The 14,730-nt window shown below is 34.4% G+C and overlaps 1 protein-coding gene across 1 annotated transcript; it reads right to left on the reverse strand.

Annotated features, from left to right (window-relative positions):
- Window positions 1-1,175: 1,175 nt before the first annotated feature.
- Window positions 1,176-8,646, reverse strand: LOC138340403 (uncharacterized). The gene is made up of 10 exons (XM_069292126.1): window positions 8,632-8,646; window positions 6,262-6,321; window positions 4,960-5,721; window positions 4,645-4,837; window positions 4,393-4,542; window positions 3,974-4,293; window positions 3,440-3,727; window positions 2,825-3,002; window positions 2,012-2,341; window positions 1,176-1,585 (listed from the first exon to the last, which is right to left on the reverse strand). Exons 1-10 carry the CDS (start codon window positions 8,644-8,646, stop codon window positions 1,176-1,178), a joined length of 2,706 nt encoding a protein of 901 aa, XP_069148227.1.
- Window positions 8,647-14,730: the final 6,084 nt, after the last annotated feature.

Genomic DNA, 14,730 nt, shown 5'->3' on the forward strand with positions numbered 1-14,730 from the left:
GTTTTCCTCCAAATTGTCATTCTGTACAAGTGACAATTTGGCCAAGTTGTTTGTCACATGCCAATCATTGGCAATTATTGCCCAATGATTGGCTCAACACTTTTCCCCATCATTCTTATGCAAACTTTAATTATTCGGGAGGTAAATTTGCAGATCAAATTTCTAGATTTTCACAATACGTCTAGCGATTAGGATTTTATTAGACTATCACCTAATAACCACACTAACGTCCCTAGAGATCCCAATCCGTGATAATAAATAAATTCTCAACTCACTATACACTACATCTTACCCATGAAAACAAAAAAAAACACCCTTAAATAACAACATAAGAATAAAATAATAACAACAATCTAATGCCCTCTGACAACCTATTTTAATATGCAGAATTGAGAAAGAATGAAAACTGCTTGCGTTTACCTGAGCAATTCTTATTGTTTTTTCTCTCGTTCGTCGCTTACTGTAAGTTTCTGCCTCCACCCCTTTTATTTTCTGAACAAGAGTATGTTAACCGTGAAACCCACTAATCTATTATCTATATTACTTATTTAATAAAAGTTTCATCAACTAGGTACTTGTAGTTATCAATTGTTAAAATACCCCCCTTTAATTTTTATTTTTTTCAGAAAGAGTAAAACTAGTCCTAATTCTCAAAACGACCTAGCGGGTCGTTACATCACCTACCACTTAAACAAACGTTCGTCCTCGAACGGGAAAATAAAAGAGCTAACCTGAATGATAAAAAAGATGATGATATTTACTTCTCATGTCTGACTCTGTCTCCCAGGTAGCCTCCTCCACTGGACGATGCTTCCACTGAACGTTTACCGAAGCAATCTCCTTGGACCTTAGCTTCCGAATTTGCCTATCCAAAATGGTGATTGGTTCTTCCTCAAAAGTCAAATTCTGATCAAGTAACACTGAATCCCATTGAATCACATGATCACCACCCTGATGATACTTCTTAAGCATTGATATATGAAATACAGGATGAACGCCTGACAAACCAGGTGTCAAAGCCAACTAATACGCCACCTCACCAATACGCTCAACAATCTCGAAAGGACCAATATACCTTGGCTCAACTTGCCCTTCTTTCCAAACCACATCACCTTCATAAGTGAAACCTTCAATAAAACCCTCTCTCCAACCATAAACTCTAAATCACGAATCTTTCAATCTGCATAACTCTTTTGCCTATTTTGAGCCATGAGAAGTCTATCTTGGATCAACTTGAACTTATCCAAGGACACCCTCAACAAATCTGTACCCCATGGTCTAACATCAAATGCATTAAACCAGACAATTGGAGATCGACATATCCTACCATACAGAGTCTCGAATGGTGCTATCTCAATGCTCGAATGATAACTATTATTGTAAGAAAACTCTGCTAAAGGTAAGAACTGATCCCACTGACCACCAAAGTCAATCACAAACGCCCGCAACATGTCCTCAAGAACCTGAATAGTCCGCTCAGACTGACCATCAGTCTGAGGGTGAAAGGCTGTACTAAGATCCACCCTAGTGCCCAACTCTTTCTGCATCGACCGCCAGAAATGAGATGTAAATTGAGTGCCACGATCTGAAATAATAGAAATAGGAACCCCATGCAAACGAAATATCTCTCGAATATAAATTTTGGCTAACTTCTCTTAATTATAGGTCGTCTGAACTTGTACAAAGTGTGCAGACTTAGTCAGTCAATCCACAATGACCCATATAGCATCAAACTTACCCAAAGTACATGGCAATCCTACCACAAAGTCCATAGCAATACACTCCCACTTCCACTCAGGTATAGACATCCTCTGTGTCACACCTCCAGGCTTTTGGTGTTCATACTTCACTTGTTGACAATTAAGACAATGGGATACAAAATCTACTATGTATATCTTCATACGACACCACCAATAATGTTTCTTCAAGTCACGATACATCTTAATAGCCCCCGGATGAATAGAGTACCTCGAACTATGAGCCTCCTCCATGATCAATCTAGTCAAATCACCTGTACGAGGAACACATATACGACCCTTAATCCTCAAAACTCCCTCACTATCAAGAATTGCAGCCTTGGCTTCTCTTTTTAAAACCTTTTCCCTAATCTTACATAAATCACCATCATCAAAGTGTTGAGCTCGAATCTGCTCCAACAAGGATGACCTAGCCTCCATATAAGCCAATACCTTACCAGATTTTGATATATCAAGTCTCACAAAGATATTGGCCAGGGATTGGACATCCCTCGCTAGGGGACGCTCGCCAACCGGTAACATGGCTAGGCTACCCATACTTACCACCTTCCGACTCAAGGCATCTGCTACAACATTTGCTTTGCCTGGGTGATAAAGAATAGTCACATCGTAGTCTTTGAGCAACTCCAACCATCTCCTATGCCTCAAATTTAGATCCCTATGATTGAATATATACTGGAGACTACGATGATCCGTGAACACCTCACAATGCACACCATAAAGATAATGCCTCCAAATCTTTAATGCAAACACTACAGCCACCAATTCTAAATCATGAATAGGGTAGTTCTTCTCATGAACCTTTAACTGCCTGGAAGCATAAGCTGTCACCCTTCCCTTCTGCATCAACACACAACAAAGACCAACCCGAGAAGCATCACAATATACGACAAAACCCTCTCCCTCCACGGGTAGGGTCAAAATTGGAGCAGTAGTCAATAAAGTCTTGAGCTTTTGGAAACTAACCTCACATTCGTCACACCACTGAAAAGTCACCTCCTTCAGTGTCAATCTAGTTAATGGAGATGCAATGGATGAGAAACCCTCAACAAACCGTCGATAATAACCTGCAAGGCCCAAGAAACTCCGAATCTGAGTAACTAAAGTAGGTCTGACCCAATCTCTAACCGCCTCAATCTTCTTAGGATCCACCATGATACCCTCCTTTGACAGTACATGTCCTAAGAATGCTACCGAACTAAGCCAAAACTCACACTTTGAAAACTTTGCATAAAGCTTCTTCTCCTTTAGAATCCCAAGAACAATACTCAAATGATGCTCATGCTCCTCCTTAGTGCGTGAGTATATCAATATATAATCTATGAAGACAATAACAAAGGAATCTAAATACGGTCTGAACACTCCATTCATCAAGTCCATAAAAGTTGCTGGGGCATTAGTCAGTCCGAAAGACATCACCAAAAACTCGTAATGACCATAACGTGTTCGAAAAGCCGTCTTAGGGATATCCTCCGCCCTAACCTTCAGCTGATGATAGCCAGATCTCAAGTCAATTTTTGAGAAAACTGAAGCACCCTGCAACTGATCAAATAAATCATCAATACGAGGTATCGGATACTTATTTCTAATGGTTACCTTGTTCAACTGCTGATAGTCAATACACATACGGATAGATCCATCTTTCTTCTTCAAAAATAATATGGAGCACCCCAAGGAGATACACTTGGTCTAATAAAACCTTTGCTCAACAAATCCTGCAGCTGCTCGTTCAACTCTTTCAATTCAGCTGGTGCCATACGATAAGGAGGAATGGAAATACGCCGAGTGCCTGGATCCACATCAATACAAAAATCAATATCTCGATCTGGTGGAAGACCTGGCAAATCGGTCAGAAATACTTCTGAAAATTCACTCACTACTGGAATAGACTCAAGCATAGGAGTCTCAATACTGGTATCTCGAATGTGGGACAAGTACGCCAAACATCCTCTCTGTACCAACTGACGAGCCTTAAGGAATGATATCACACCCTTAGAAGGATGACTAAGAGTACCTCTCCATTCTACTATAGGAATTCCAGGCATAGCTAAAGTGATGGTCTTAGCATGACAATTTAAAATTGCGTGGTAAGAAGATAACCAATCCATACCAAGAATCACATCAAAATCTATCATTTCTAAGACCTTTAAATCTGCATGAGTGTCATACCCCATCAAAGTAACAGTACATAAACGATACACTTGATCTACAACTACAGAATCCCCGACAGGAGTAGAAACACGTATCGACAAATCAAGAGACTTACACAATATATCCAGACTAGGAGCAAAATATGTGGACACATAAGAATAAGTAGAGCCTGGATCAAATAATACAGTAGCTGGTCGATGACAAACAAGAATAATACCTGTGATAACAGCATCTGAGGCTTCAGCCTCTAGCCTAACTGGAAAAGCATAACAGTGAGAACGACCTCCATCAGATTGTGAACCTCTACGACCACCACCTCGACCAGAAGGAGAACCACCTCTACCTGAATGAGAACCACCTCTACCATTCTGTGCACCACTCCTAGCTGGAGGTTATGCAGCCCTGGAAGTTGAAACTTGAGAACCCTGATGTAAGCCACCACGTCTGGTCATAGGGCAGTCTCTCACAAAGTGTCCCATATCACCACACTCAAAGCAACCCCTACGAGACGCCGACTGATGAGAGGAACCGAAATGACCAGAATTCCCTCCACGAACTACAGGTGTAGAAGATGAACCCTGCGAAGTATGTACCGAGCTCAAAGAGTTATGCCCAGCGTAACCAGCCTCAGACGCTGGTATAGCAGCATGAATGGGTCTGCTGGACTGAGGGTGATAACCTCTGCCCAAATAGCCCCAACTCCTAGGTGGATCATTACCATAATCACCTGACTAACGAGTCCTCTTGCCCTCTCGCTGCTCAAATCCCTCACGTCGAATCATATCCAACTCCTTAGCAGCATCTACCACATTCTGGAATGGAACACCAAAAGTAGCAACCTGAGAAACTCCTAGATGGATCGGAATAATCAGCCCCTTAACAAACCTTCTCACTCTCTCAGCCTCTGTGGAAGTATCATCGAAGCATGCCTAGCCAAGGCATGAAATTTACCCTCATACTCTGCAACTGACATACCATTTTGCTGCAAACCCTCAAACTCGGCCCTCTTGCTCTACCTCTCACTGCGTGGAACAAATTTGGATAGAAATACCTGAGTAAACTCAGTCCAGGATAGTGGATGGGATCCAGCGGGCCTACTACTAATATAATTTGTCCACCACTGCTTAGAAGAGCCAGTCATCTGAAACGCTGTGTAGTCAACTCCATGAGACTCCACTAATCCAAGATTATGCAACCTCTCATGACAACTAACTATGAATTCATATGCATCCTTAGCTAAGTTACAAGTATAAGTAGGAGGATTCATTTGTCTGAACCTCCCAAACATCTTTTGCTCATCAATAGTCATAGAAGGCCTGTTCACCAAATGTGATGTTATATATGGAAACTCCATACTATCCAAACGAGGAGCTACAGCGACAGCTGGCTGAGTCCTGGGAGTTTGAGAATCTGGAGCAACTATTGGATCTGGAGTTTGACCTCCAACACGGGTCTGTGAGCCATCAGAAGTGACAGGCAAAGCTCCTGCCTGGGCCATCCCCTCTAGGATTCCTAACATACGAGCCAAGGTATCTTGAAGCACTAGAGGGACAATAGTACTGGTTGGAGCTTGAGCTGGCCCATCCCCCTCGACAGGATCTTGCACATCCCCAAGAATAACCTCTGCATCAGGAGGTACGGTCCTATCACGACCCTGAGTAGCTACTGGTACTTGAACATCCACAGGTGCTGCAACACGGCCCCTACCCCGACCTCGAGCTCGTCTCCTACCTCTACCTCGGACAGTGTTCCCAGAAGCAGGCGCAGGAATAGGATCCTGACCACCACTTGCCGGTGTACGATTCCTCGCCATCTGAGAGAGAATGAGAAATCAAGATTATAATTTCTACAAGGTCAAGTGTGCACGATAAGGAATAAAAGAACAAAATATTTCCTAAATGTCCTATAGCCTCTCGAAGATAGGTATGGACGTCTTCATACCGATTTGCAAGACTCTACTAGACATTGCTCTTGTACTTTTGAGACCGATGAACCTAGCGCTCTAATACAGAATTTGTCACGACCCAAATTTTGCAAGTCGTGATGGCACCTATGTTCCCAACCAATAGGTAAGCCAACCCAACATATTAACCCAACTAAACCAACAAATGAGTAAAAAAGACCAACGCTTAGCAAGAACCTCCAACATTGAGTTCCTTATAAATACAAAATGCGGAAGATAAAATATATCACCCCAAGAATTGGTGTCTTAAGTACAAGAGCTTCTAAAATTCGATGCAAGTCTGAAACTAAATGACAAATCTAACATAAGGGATATCCTGTTTGAATACTAATAACAGAATAAATAAAAGATAGAGGGAGTTGTGGGCCACGGAACAGCCAAGCAGCTCACCACAACTCCAAGCTCAGACTCAAATTGCTCCACGAGATGCGCTTCTACTCGTAATCGAATCTGCACCACAAAGAGTGCAACAAGCGTAGTATGAGTACGAAACCACGTGTACCCAGTATGTCTCATTAACCTACAACGATGAAGTAGTGATGGGAGTTATATAAGAAAATAAATTCTTAGATTGTACAAGTATGTATATATATATATATATATATATATATATATATATATATTACACTTACTATTTAAGTTTCATCAATAAAGAAAATCAACATTTAATATTTTCCAAATACCAAACGAAACATATAGTCATCAAGAATGAATGATGGGATGAAATGCAATGTAATATGATGCCATGTAATGATATGTCTCAGAATACCCAGTACTCACTCAACCGTATATACATGATACTCCTCGGAAGTACATCGAGAGTTCATGACCCATGGGGGACTCGCGAGGTCCATATACGGACACGGACGATCTCCACGTGTCTGTGCGGACAATCTCAACGCACTATCATAATATCAAACAATTTTTGCACAGACGGTCTCCACGTGCCCAAATTACAATCTTAACATCTCACCATCCCCAGCACAGACGATCTCCACATGCCCAACTTATAGTCAATATCATGTCAATGCATGTACACAATATATTATATCAATAAAGGGGATGATGATGCACCTGAATCAGTCAAATATCGACATACTACATAACCACCTCGATTATCACAACTATACAGATGTAATAAAGAAAACACAATCACACAAGGATTTCAAGTCAATAATATATCAGCTAATGCCCATATGCTTTGGAAAATTCTCAAATTTATAATCACATTCTATAGTAGTAACTTTCCGCTTTATAACACCAGTACTCGTATCAATGCCCGTCACACCATTGATACGAGACCCCCATCTTTCGCCCTTACCCCTTGGACTATTTTCATTTTTAATCTTTAATTAGGAAAATGTCCTTCAATAAGTCTAAAAAGCCTTAACATACCTCAAGTGCCGAATTCGTGTCACGAATCTTTAAGATAGTTCCTTCCCTTTTTGCAAGGTTCCGTAATGTTCACGATCTACCAATGATGCAATATTCATAAGTAAGCGAGTTTGTGGACATTCAAATTATTATAGGTATATCATAGACCCTAAACTCACTCATATCTCTAATCAAACGTCAAAATCTTGATATAATTTATATGCCAATTTGTTAAATTTCAAGCCAAGAATTTAACCTTAATTTCTTAAATACACAAAAATTCAATTTTAGATCATATAATATATATCCAATAATTAATTACCTATCTCAATATATCAAACTAGTAAATTAATTTTGTAAATGAATAAAATAAGAATAATTCCACCCATTAACGATGCACAACGTCGCAAGCTTGCAACGTTTTCCTCCAAATTGTCATTCTGTACAAGTGACAATTTGGCCAAATTGTTTGTCACATGCCAATCATTGGCAATCATTGCCCAATGATTGGCTCAACACTTTTCCCTATCATTCTTATGCAGACTTTAATTATACGGGAGGGAAATTTGCAGATCAAATTTCCAGATTTTTACAATACGTCTAGCGATTAGGATTTTATTAGACTATCACCTAATAACCACACTAACGTCCCTAGAGATTCCAATCCGTGATAATAAATAAATTCCCAACTCACTATACACTACATCTTACCCATGAAAACAAAAAAAAACACCCTTAAAAAACAACATAAGAATAAAATAATAAAAACAATCTAATGCCCTCTGACAACCTATTTTAATATGCAGAATCGAGAAAGAATGAAAATTGCTTGCGTTTAACTGAGCAATTCTTATTGTTTTTCCTCTAGTTCGTCGCTTATGGTAAGTTTCTGCCTCCACTCCTTTTATTTTCTGAACAAGAGTATGTTAACCGTGAAACCCCACTAATCTATTATCTATATTACTTATTTAATAAAAGTTTCATCAACTAGGTACTTGTAGTTATCAATAGTTAAAATACCCCCCTTTAATTTTTATTTTTTTAGAAAGAGTAAAAATAGTCCTAATTCTCAAAATGACCTAGCGGGTCGTTACAGTTACAAATGGTAATAATTAAATAATATATAAAATAAGAAATTATTTTTGAAAAGAGATCAACACAATTAATTAATCGTTTTATTTTGAGAGGTTAAAGCTTATCTTTGTTACAAAATTAACTCTACATTAATATTAAGTGTTAAAAGTATAATATCGAATCACTAAAACTAATTTATTTGATTAATAAAAAATAACCCACTTCTCAAACCCCTCCATCCTCTCCCATTCCACACCTTATTACCGACACCCTCTCTGCCAAACCCCACTATCCCCTCTTCCTAAAAAGAACCTTAGCCTTCTCCATGTTTTATACCCAAAATAACTTGAGAAAATTAAATAAAAGGTTTCAAATAAGTCTTGATTTTATTTTTGGTGACAGATTGTCCAAGAGCTGGTAAAATTCTCTTTAAAATGTAATTAACTGAATTTGGGACCAAATTAACATTTCAAAAACTTTCTCAATGTTTTATAAAATAAAAAAAACACTTCATTTTTGAACTTTTATAATTCAATCCAAATCATTATTTTTAATCTTCTCCCAACGTTCTCTCTCTCTCTCTCTCTCTCTCTTGTTCTTTTTTTTTCCTTTTTCAATCTTAAAATCCGACTAGACTATCCTCATTATCTTCCTCTTCCTCTCCCACTATCTCCATTATTTTCCACCTCATCTCTAGTTGTGAGTCTCTCTTCTTTTAGAACTGAAACCGCAATCGACTTAAAATGAGTAAGTTATAACATCTTACTTATAGGCTTGGGCAACAAAATAGTCATGTTTGGCATCATAAGATTCATCTGTGGCAACTTAGAATTCACCTGTGGCAACATAGAATTCATTTGTGGCAAAAATTGGTATATTTGTGTCAACATATGATGTATCTGTGGAAACATAAGATTTATATGTGGCAACTAAAATTTCATGTGTGGCAATACTAGATACATATGGGGCAACATTATGTTAATTTATGGTAACATACTATCAATTTGTGGCAACAAAATGTTAATATTATTTTATAATGAATTGTAAACTCTCGATCTTTTTTATTTACCTTGTGGATAAAATGATACAAGAAGCTTCATCAATGAAAACAACTCAATCTTTTATTGGTCTTACTTCCTCTTTTAACATTATATGTTCTCTTTTTATATGTGATGAATGTGAGCAACAACATTATTATTTTATTAGTCGTGTTAAAATCTCACTGATATTTTTAAGAAATTGTCTCATAATATAGATGTCAAAAGATCCATGAAGAATTCACAGCCTTTGAAGTGTATGAGGTTGAAAAAAAAAATTTCCCAAACACTTTATATAATTTGTGAGAAGAAAGAAAAGGAGAAGGAAAAGGAGAAGAAGGAAAAGGAGGAGAAGGAGAAGGTGTCGAAGCAGAAAGAGAAGGATAAGGATAAGGAGAAGGGGAAGCAGAATGAGAAGGAGGATAATGAGAAAGAGAAGGAGAATCAGAAAGAAAAAGCCAAAGCAAAAATGAAAGAAAAGAAAGTCGAGGTCGTCATTTGTGATTTGAAGTGACAATATCCATTTGAAAGTTTTAACATTGACAAAGAGGGTCCAACTGAACTAATGTTAGGTTTCTCGCAATGGATAAATGAGGGTCTTTACAAGCATCATGCAAAAAAGTAAAGTCGTTAAACTATTATTTGTATTTCTTATTGTTGTCCATTAAATAACTCTTTATAATGATTAAATAACTGTAGAAGAGACAAGGATGATGACTAATTAAACTATCACTCGAAACATGGTTTTGACCAACTTTATTTTGTAGTTGCATTTCCAAAGAATAAAGAATTGGTTCTACGTAATAACTCAACCCAATAAGTGATGGACTTATGTGGTAAATCAATGTTCAATTTTATGTTTTGATTAATACATGAATAAATACAAATAAGTTGATACATAGATACACTTGTTTGATGCATTTGTGCAGTATGTTGATTTCATTTTTTACTATTTGCGTCACAAGATGAAGCAACAGTCATTCTAAATATCGATATACCACTACTAGTTATTTTTTCAAAACATACATTGACAATACTAGTGTTGTTCATGAATATGAGGATAAATCGTCGGCATTATGAAAGGGTTTGGTATAGCTTCTAGGCTGCCTTGACATTTGACAGATGATGTTTATGTCCCTATAATTAGTAATGGGTACTTCCATTGGGTCTTCTCTATCGTTGCATTGAAAGAACGGTGCATTAAAGTTTATGATTTCATGTCCTCATCCAGGTCAACATGAAAATTATCCTCTGAGATTTGAAAATTGTCTACAATGTTGCCAAAGTACCTTGAGTTAAGTGAATTTTTTTAGCAAAACGAACAATCCAACAGGTTAGTTCTTTAATGTTACCAAGGAAAGAACAAATCTCATGCCTTCGAAGTCAGACATATAAACGGTATTGCCCAACAAAAAAGTAGTAGTCTTTAAGTATCACATTATTTTTTTTGTATTACAACTATCAAAATATGATGTTATTATATTTCCTAATTGATGATATACCACACAGAGATTGTGAAATTTTTATCGCTGCATACGCTGATTTTTTAAGTAATGAACTAGAGTACCATATTGTAGACTAAGTGCTGAAACCCATCGCATGAGATATGCTTCACTCCTATGGAATTATAGAATTTTAAAGGTTCGAAAGGGCTATGTTAGTAACAATGAAGACCCACATAGGCCTAGAACTAAAAACGCAAAATTGATGAAAATATTGTGGTTACCACCATCGATTAGATAGGTAGTTATGGATATCATTCCTAATTACCTTTTTATTGTTAAAGTGTATAAAACAATTGGTGAAGTGTTAAGTTTTGTTGATAATATAAATATATATAATTTTTATGATTATTTTGATTTTTGTTAGAATAAATGTCAATTATGATACAGAGGAAGAAATGTGGTGTCTGTGGCGACATATATAGCTTGTGTTGTAAAAAACACCACATATTTATCTGCATGTATACCAACAGAAAGGATACATGTGACAACATATTTTAAGAAAAAGGAGATATATATGGTAAGATATATCATAGAATAAATATATGTGATAAGACATGTCACATTATCATCTTGAATAACAACACTTCAATATTATTGATAATCGAAAACCAAAAAATTGAATAGACTTATTGGTCATCCTTGTACCCTACTTTTTATAGAGAGTATAGCATATTATTGTTATTGTTATTATTATTGTTGTTGTTGTAGTTGTTGTTGTTGTTGTTGTTCTTGTTGTTGTTGTTTGGGAAAAATATCTGAAATATATTTGAAATTTGATCGAAATTGTGGTAAAAATTTTAAACTTTTGGTAAGACTTGTTACTCCCCTACACTATTTAATAGTGTATTTTGATGATATATAAGTGTTTAGCTGGACATGTTACTATTTATAATAATGCAAGATTTATAATGTTCATGTGGGCACCAATATATCTTAAAAATACAGTATTAAATAGTAATGGGGTTATAAGTCTTGTCCAAAAATTGAAATTGTTACAATAGTTTTTGTCAAAGAGCAAATATATTAAAAACTCTTTACCCAAAAAATGTACTCATCCATTTCACGATTGATATAGTAATTGTTTCACTTTTAAACAATAGTCTTTAACAATTATATTAGTCAATTATTCATTCATTGTCAAGTAATATGTACTTATTACATTATAAGATATACATATAACAAAATTTAATGATGTATACAATTCATAAATTTAATAATTTGACCACTTTAATGACTAACAATCTAGTTTAGCTACTATATTGACTAATACATGCTTCTGATTAAGTTAAATTCATCATTACATAAAATATCCCAAAAAAGAACTTAGTAAAACAAATAATAATACTTTTAGTTTTTGGGAAAATCTAATAAATAACATTTTGACTATTTTAAGAAAATCTAAAGAAAAAAAAATGTATTCACAAATTCATATCTTTACATTAATTTGCTTTTCACCAATTTCTCCATTTTTCCCTATAAATAGATTTCTTAAGTTGTATACTAAACCACACCACCATTTTCATTGCACCATTTCACATCACTTTTCTAATATGACTGACAGTGATAAGAACCACCGCAGTACAACCCAAAAACGAAAGAAAATTGATCAAACTCCAATTTAGTTCTTTATTTATTCTTTACCCAAAGCAAAAATTTAGAAAACTTTAATTTTTTTTTGATAAATAAGTTAGTTACATTGAAAAAATCACGAGAAAAATGAGTTATCGACGATGAAATTTATATGGCAAAATGATGTTGAAGAACGAATAAGGTGATTAAAATACTTATTTTGAAGTTAATCTCCATATTCCTTGTTCAACATCTTTTTGTCACATCAATTGCTTCTACTAGAAGAAACTTGTTCTTTGACGACCATTTCTTAATGAAGGGATCCAAATCCTGTCGTTATAAGTGTATTTATAGAGGCCAATTTATTTTTCGGATAAATCACTTAGATATGCTATATTGAGAAAATATTTACCATTTATGACAATAGTTTCTATTTAAATAAATTTTGGAATTTTAAGGAATTAAAATTGTAAAGCAGTATGACTCATTTATTTCGTGTTTGTGTCTCTTTCTCTACATATGATTTCTCTTTTCTTCTTGTTTAAAATTTTTATTCAAATAACGATCTTCAAATATTATTTTAAAAAAGAAAAGAGATAACAATCTATAAGTTTCATATTTTCAAATTGATTTATACATATGTTGCACGATTTTCTCCCAAAATAGCACAAGAAAAATAATATAAAGACCCAAAAATTGTACAAAATTGTATGTGCAAATCGAGATTTAAAATCTATAAAATTACAATAGGAAGAATTCACCATTGATGACCATTTAAAACTTCAAGTTTTTCCATTTATTATGTGGGTTTTACAAAATTATGATGAGTTTGAATAAGTTGTTATTCCATATTATTAAAAATAACAATTGGAGTTTATATTTTAATTTTAAGGGAGATTGATTATGTTTAACATTGATTTTTGGAGAAATTTCAAATTAAAACTCTTAAGAGATAAAGATTTTGGAATTGTTCTACAACTATATTAGAATTGAATTAGATTTGTTTCATAATTATATTAAAATTGAATTAAAATCATGGATTATACTATTATTATACATATTTCAAATATATCCTCTTCTTTGTGAAACCAATTAGAATAATTTAGGTAATTCACGTATATCCTCTTCTTTGTGATACCTATTAGAATAAATTAGGCAATTCACTTATAATATATTTATAATACTGGAGCAACACATATTTCATAATTATTAAAAATATATGTATTAAAATGGAATTATATTTTTTTTCGTGATTGTATTAAAATTGAATCAAAATCATGAACTATACTTTTATAATACATATTCAGAATATATCTTCTTCTTGGTGATACCAATTAGAATAATTTAGGTAATTCACATGTATCCTCTTCTTTGTGATACCTATTAGAATAGTTTAGGTAATGCACTTATAATATATTTATACTACAGGAACAACACATATTTAATACATATTACAAACATCACCTTTTTCTTGATAATATTAATCAAAATAATCTATAAAACTCATATAATACATGTTATATATTTTCACAAAGATACGTTTAATTCATTTGTAGATCATTCTCTTGTTTTTCGTTGATTATGGTTCTCATCCATTCTTGATTTTCTATTCTAATTCAACTTGAATATTGCGTAACGCTATTTTAATACAAATTTAATTAATCTTGCAGTTTTTTTATTTATTTGTTTCTATTTGATACTAGTTTATTCATTATTGACATAAGTTCAATTCACCATATAAATTAATGACTTTTCTTTAATTAATTATTTTTTATTCATGTTTAATTGTTTCTTCTAATTCAACTTTAATATATTTGTAATACATTTTCAAAGACAAGTTTAATTCAATTTCTAAATTTATTGCTTGATATGTTACGATTGAATCACTTGTTTTATTTATTATTGGTAGAAGTTTTATTCAGTTTACAAATAGAAGAATGTTTATTTTTTCATTTGCTACATTTTACATTCATGTTTAATTTTCTTATATTTCAACTTTAACATGGATTTAGTACATGTATAATTCAATATAATTCATTGGAAGTTTATTATGTGTCTCCTTTTTTAAGACTAGATATCTTGTCTAATTAATTATTGATATACATTTTATTCAATCTAAGATCATTGATTTTTGACGAAAAAGTAGAGAGAAAAAAGAGCAACATAAATATACAGAGAAAGAGAAATAAAAAAGAAAGCGTGGAAAAATAGAGATATAGAAAGTTAGAAAGAAATTGAGGAAGAAAGAGTGAGAAATTAAAAAAAGCGAGAGATAGCGAAAAGTGACAAATTTAAAAGCC

This window comes from Solanum lycopersicum, chromosome 12, assembly GCF_036512215.1.
Source record: "Solanum lycopersicum chromosome 12, SLM_r2.1".
NCBI classification, from domain to species: Eukaryota; Viridiplantae; Streptophyta; class Magnoliopsida; order Solanales; family Solanaceae; genus Solanum; species Solanum lycopersicum.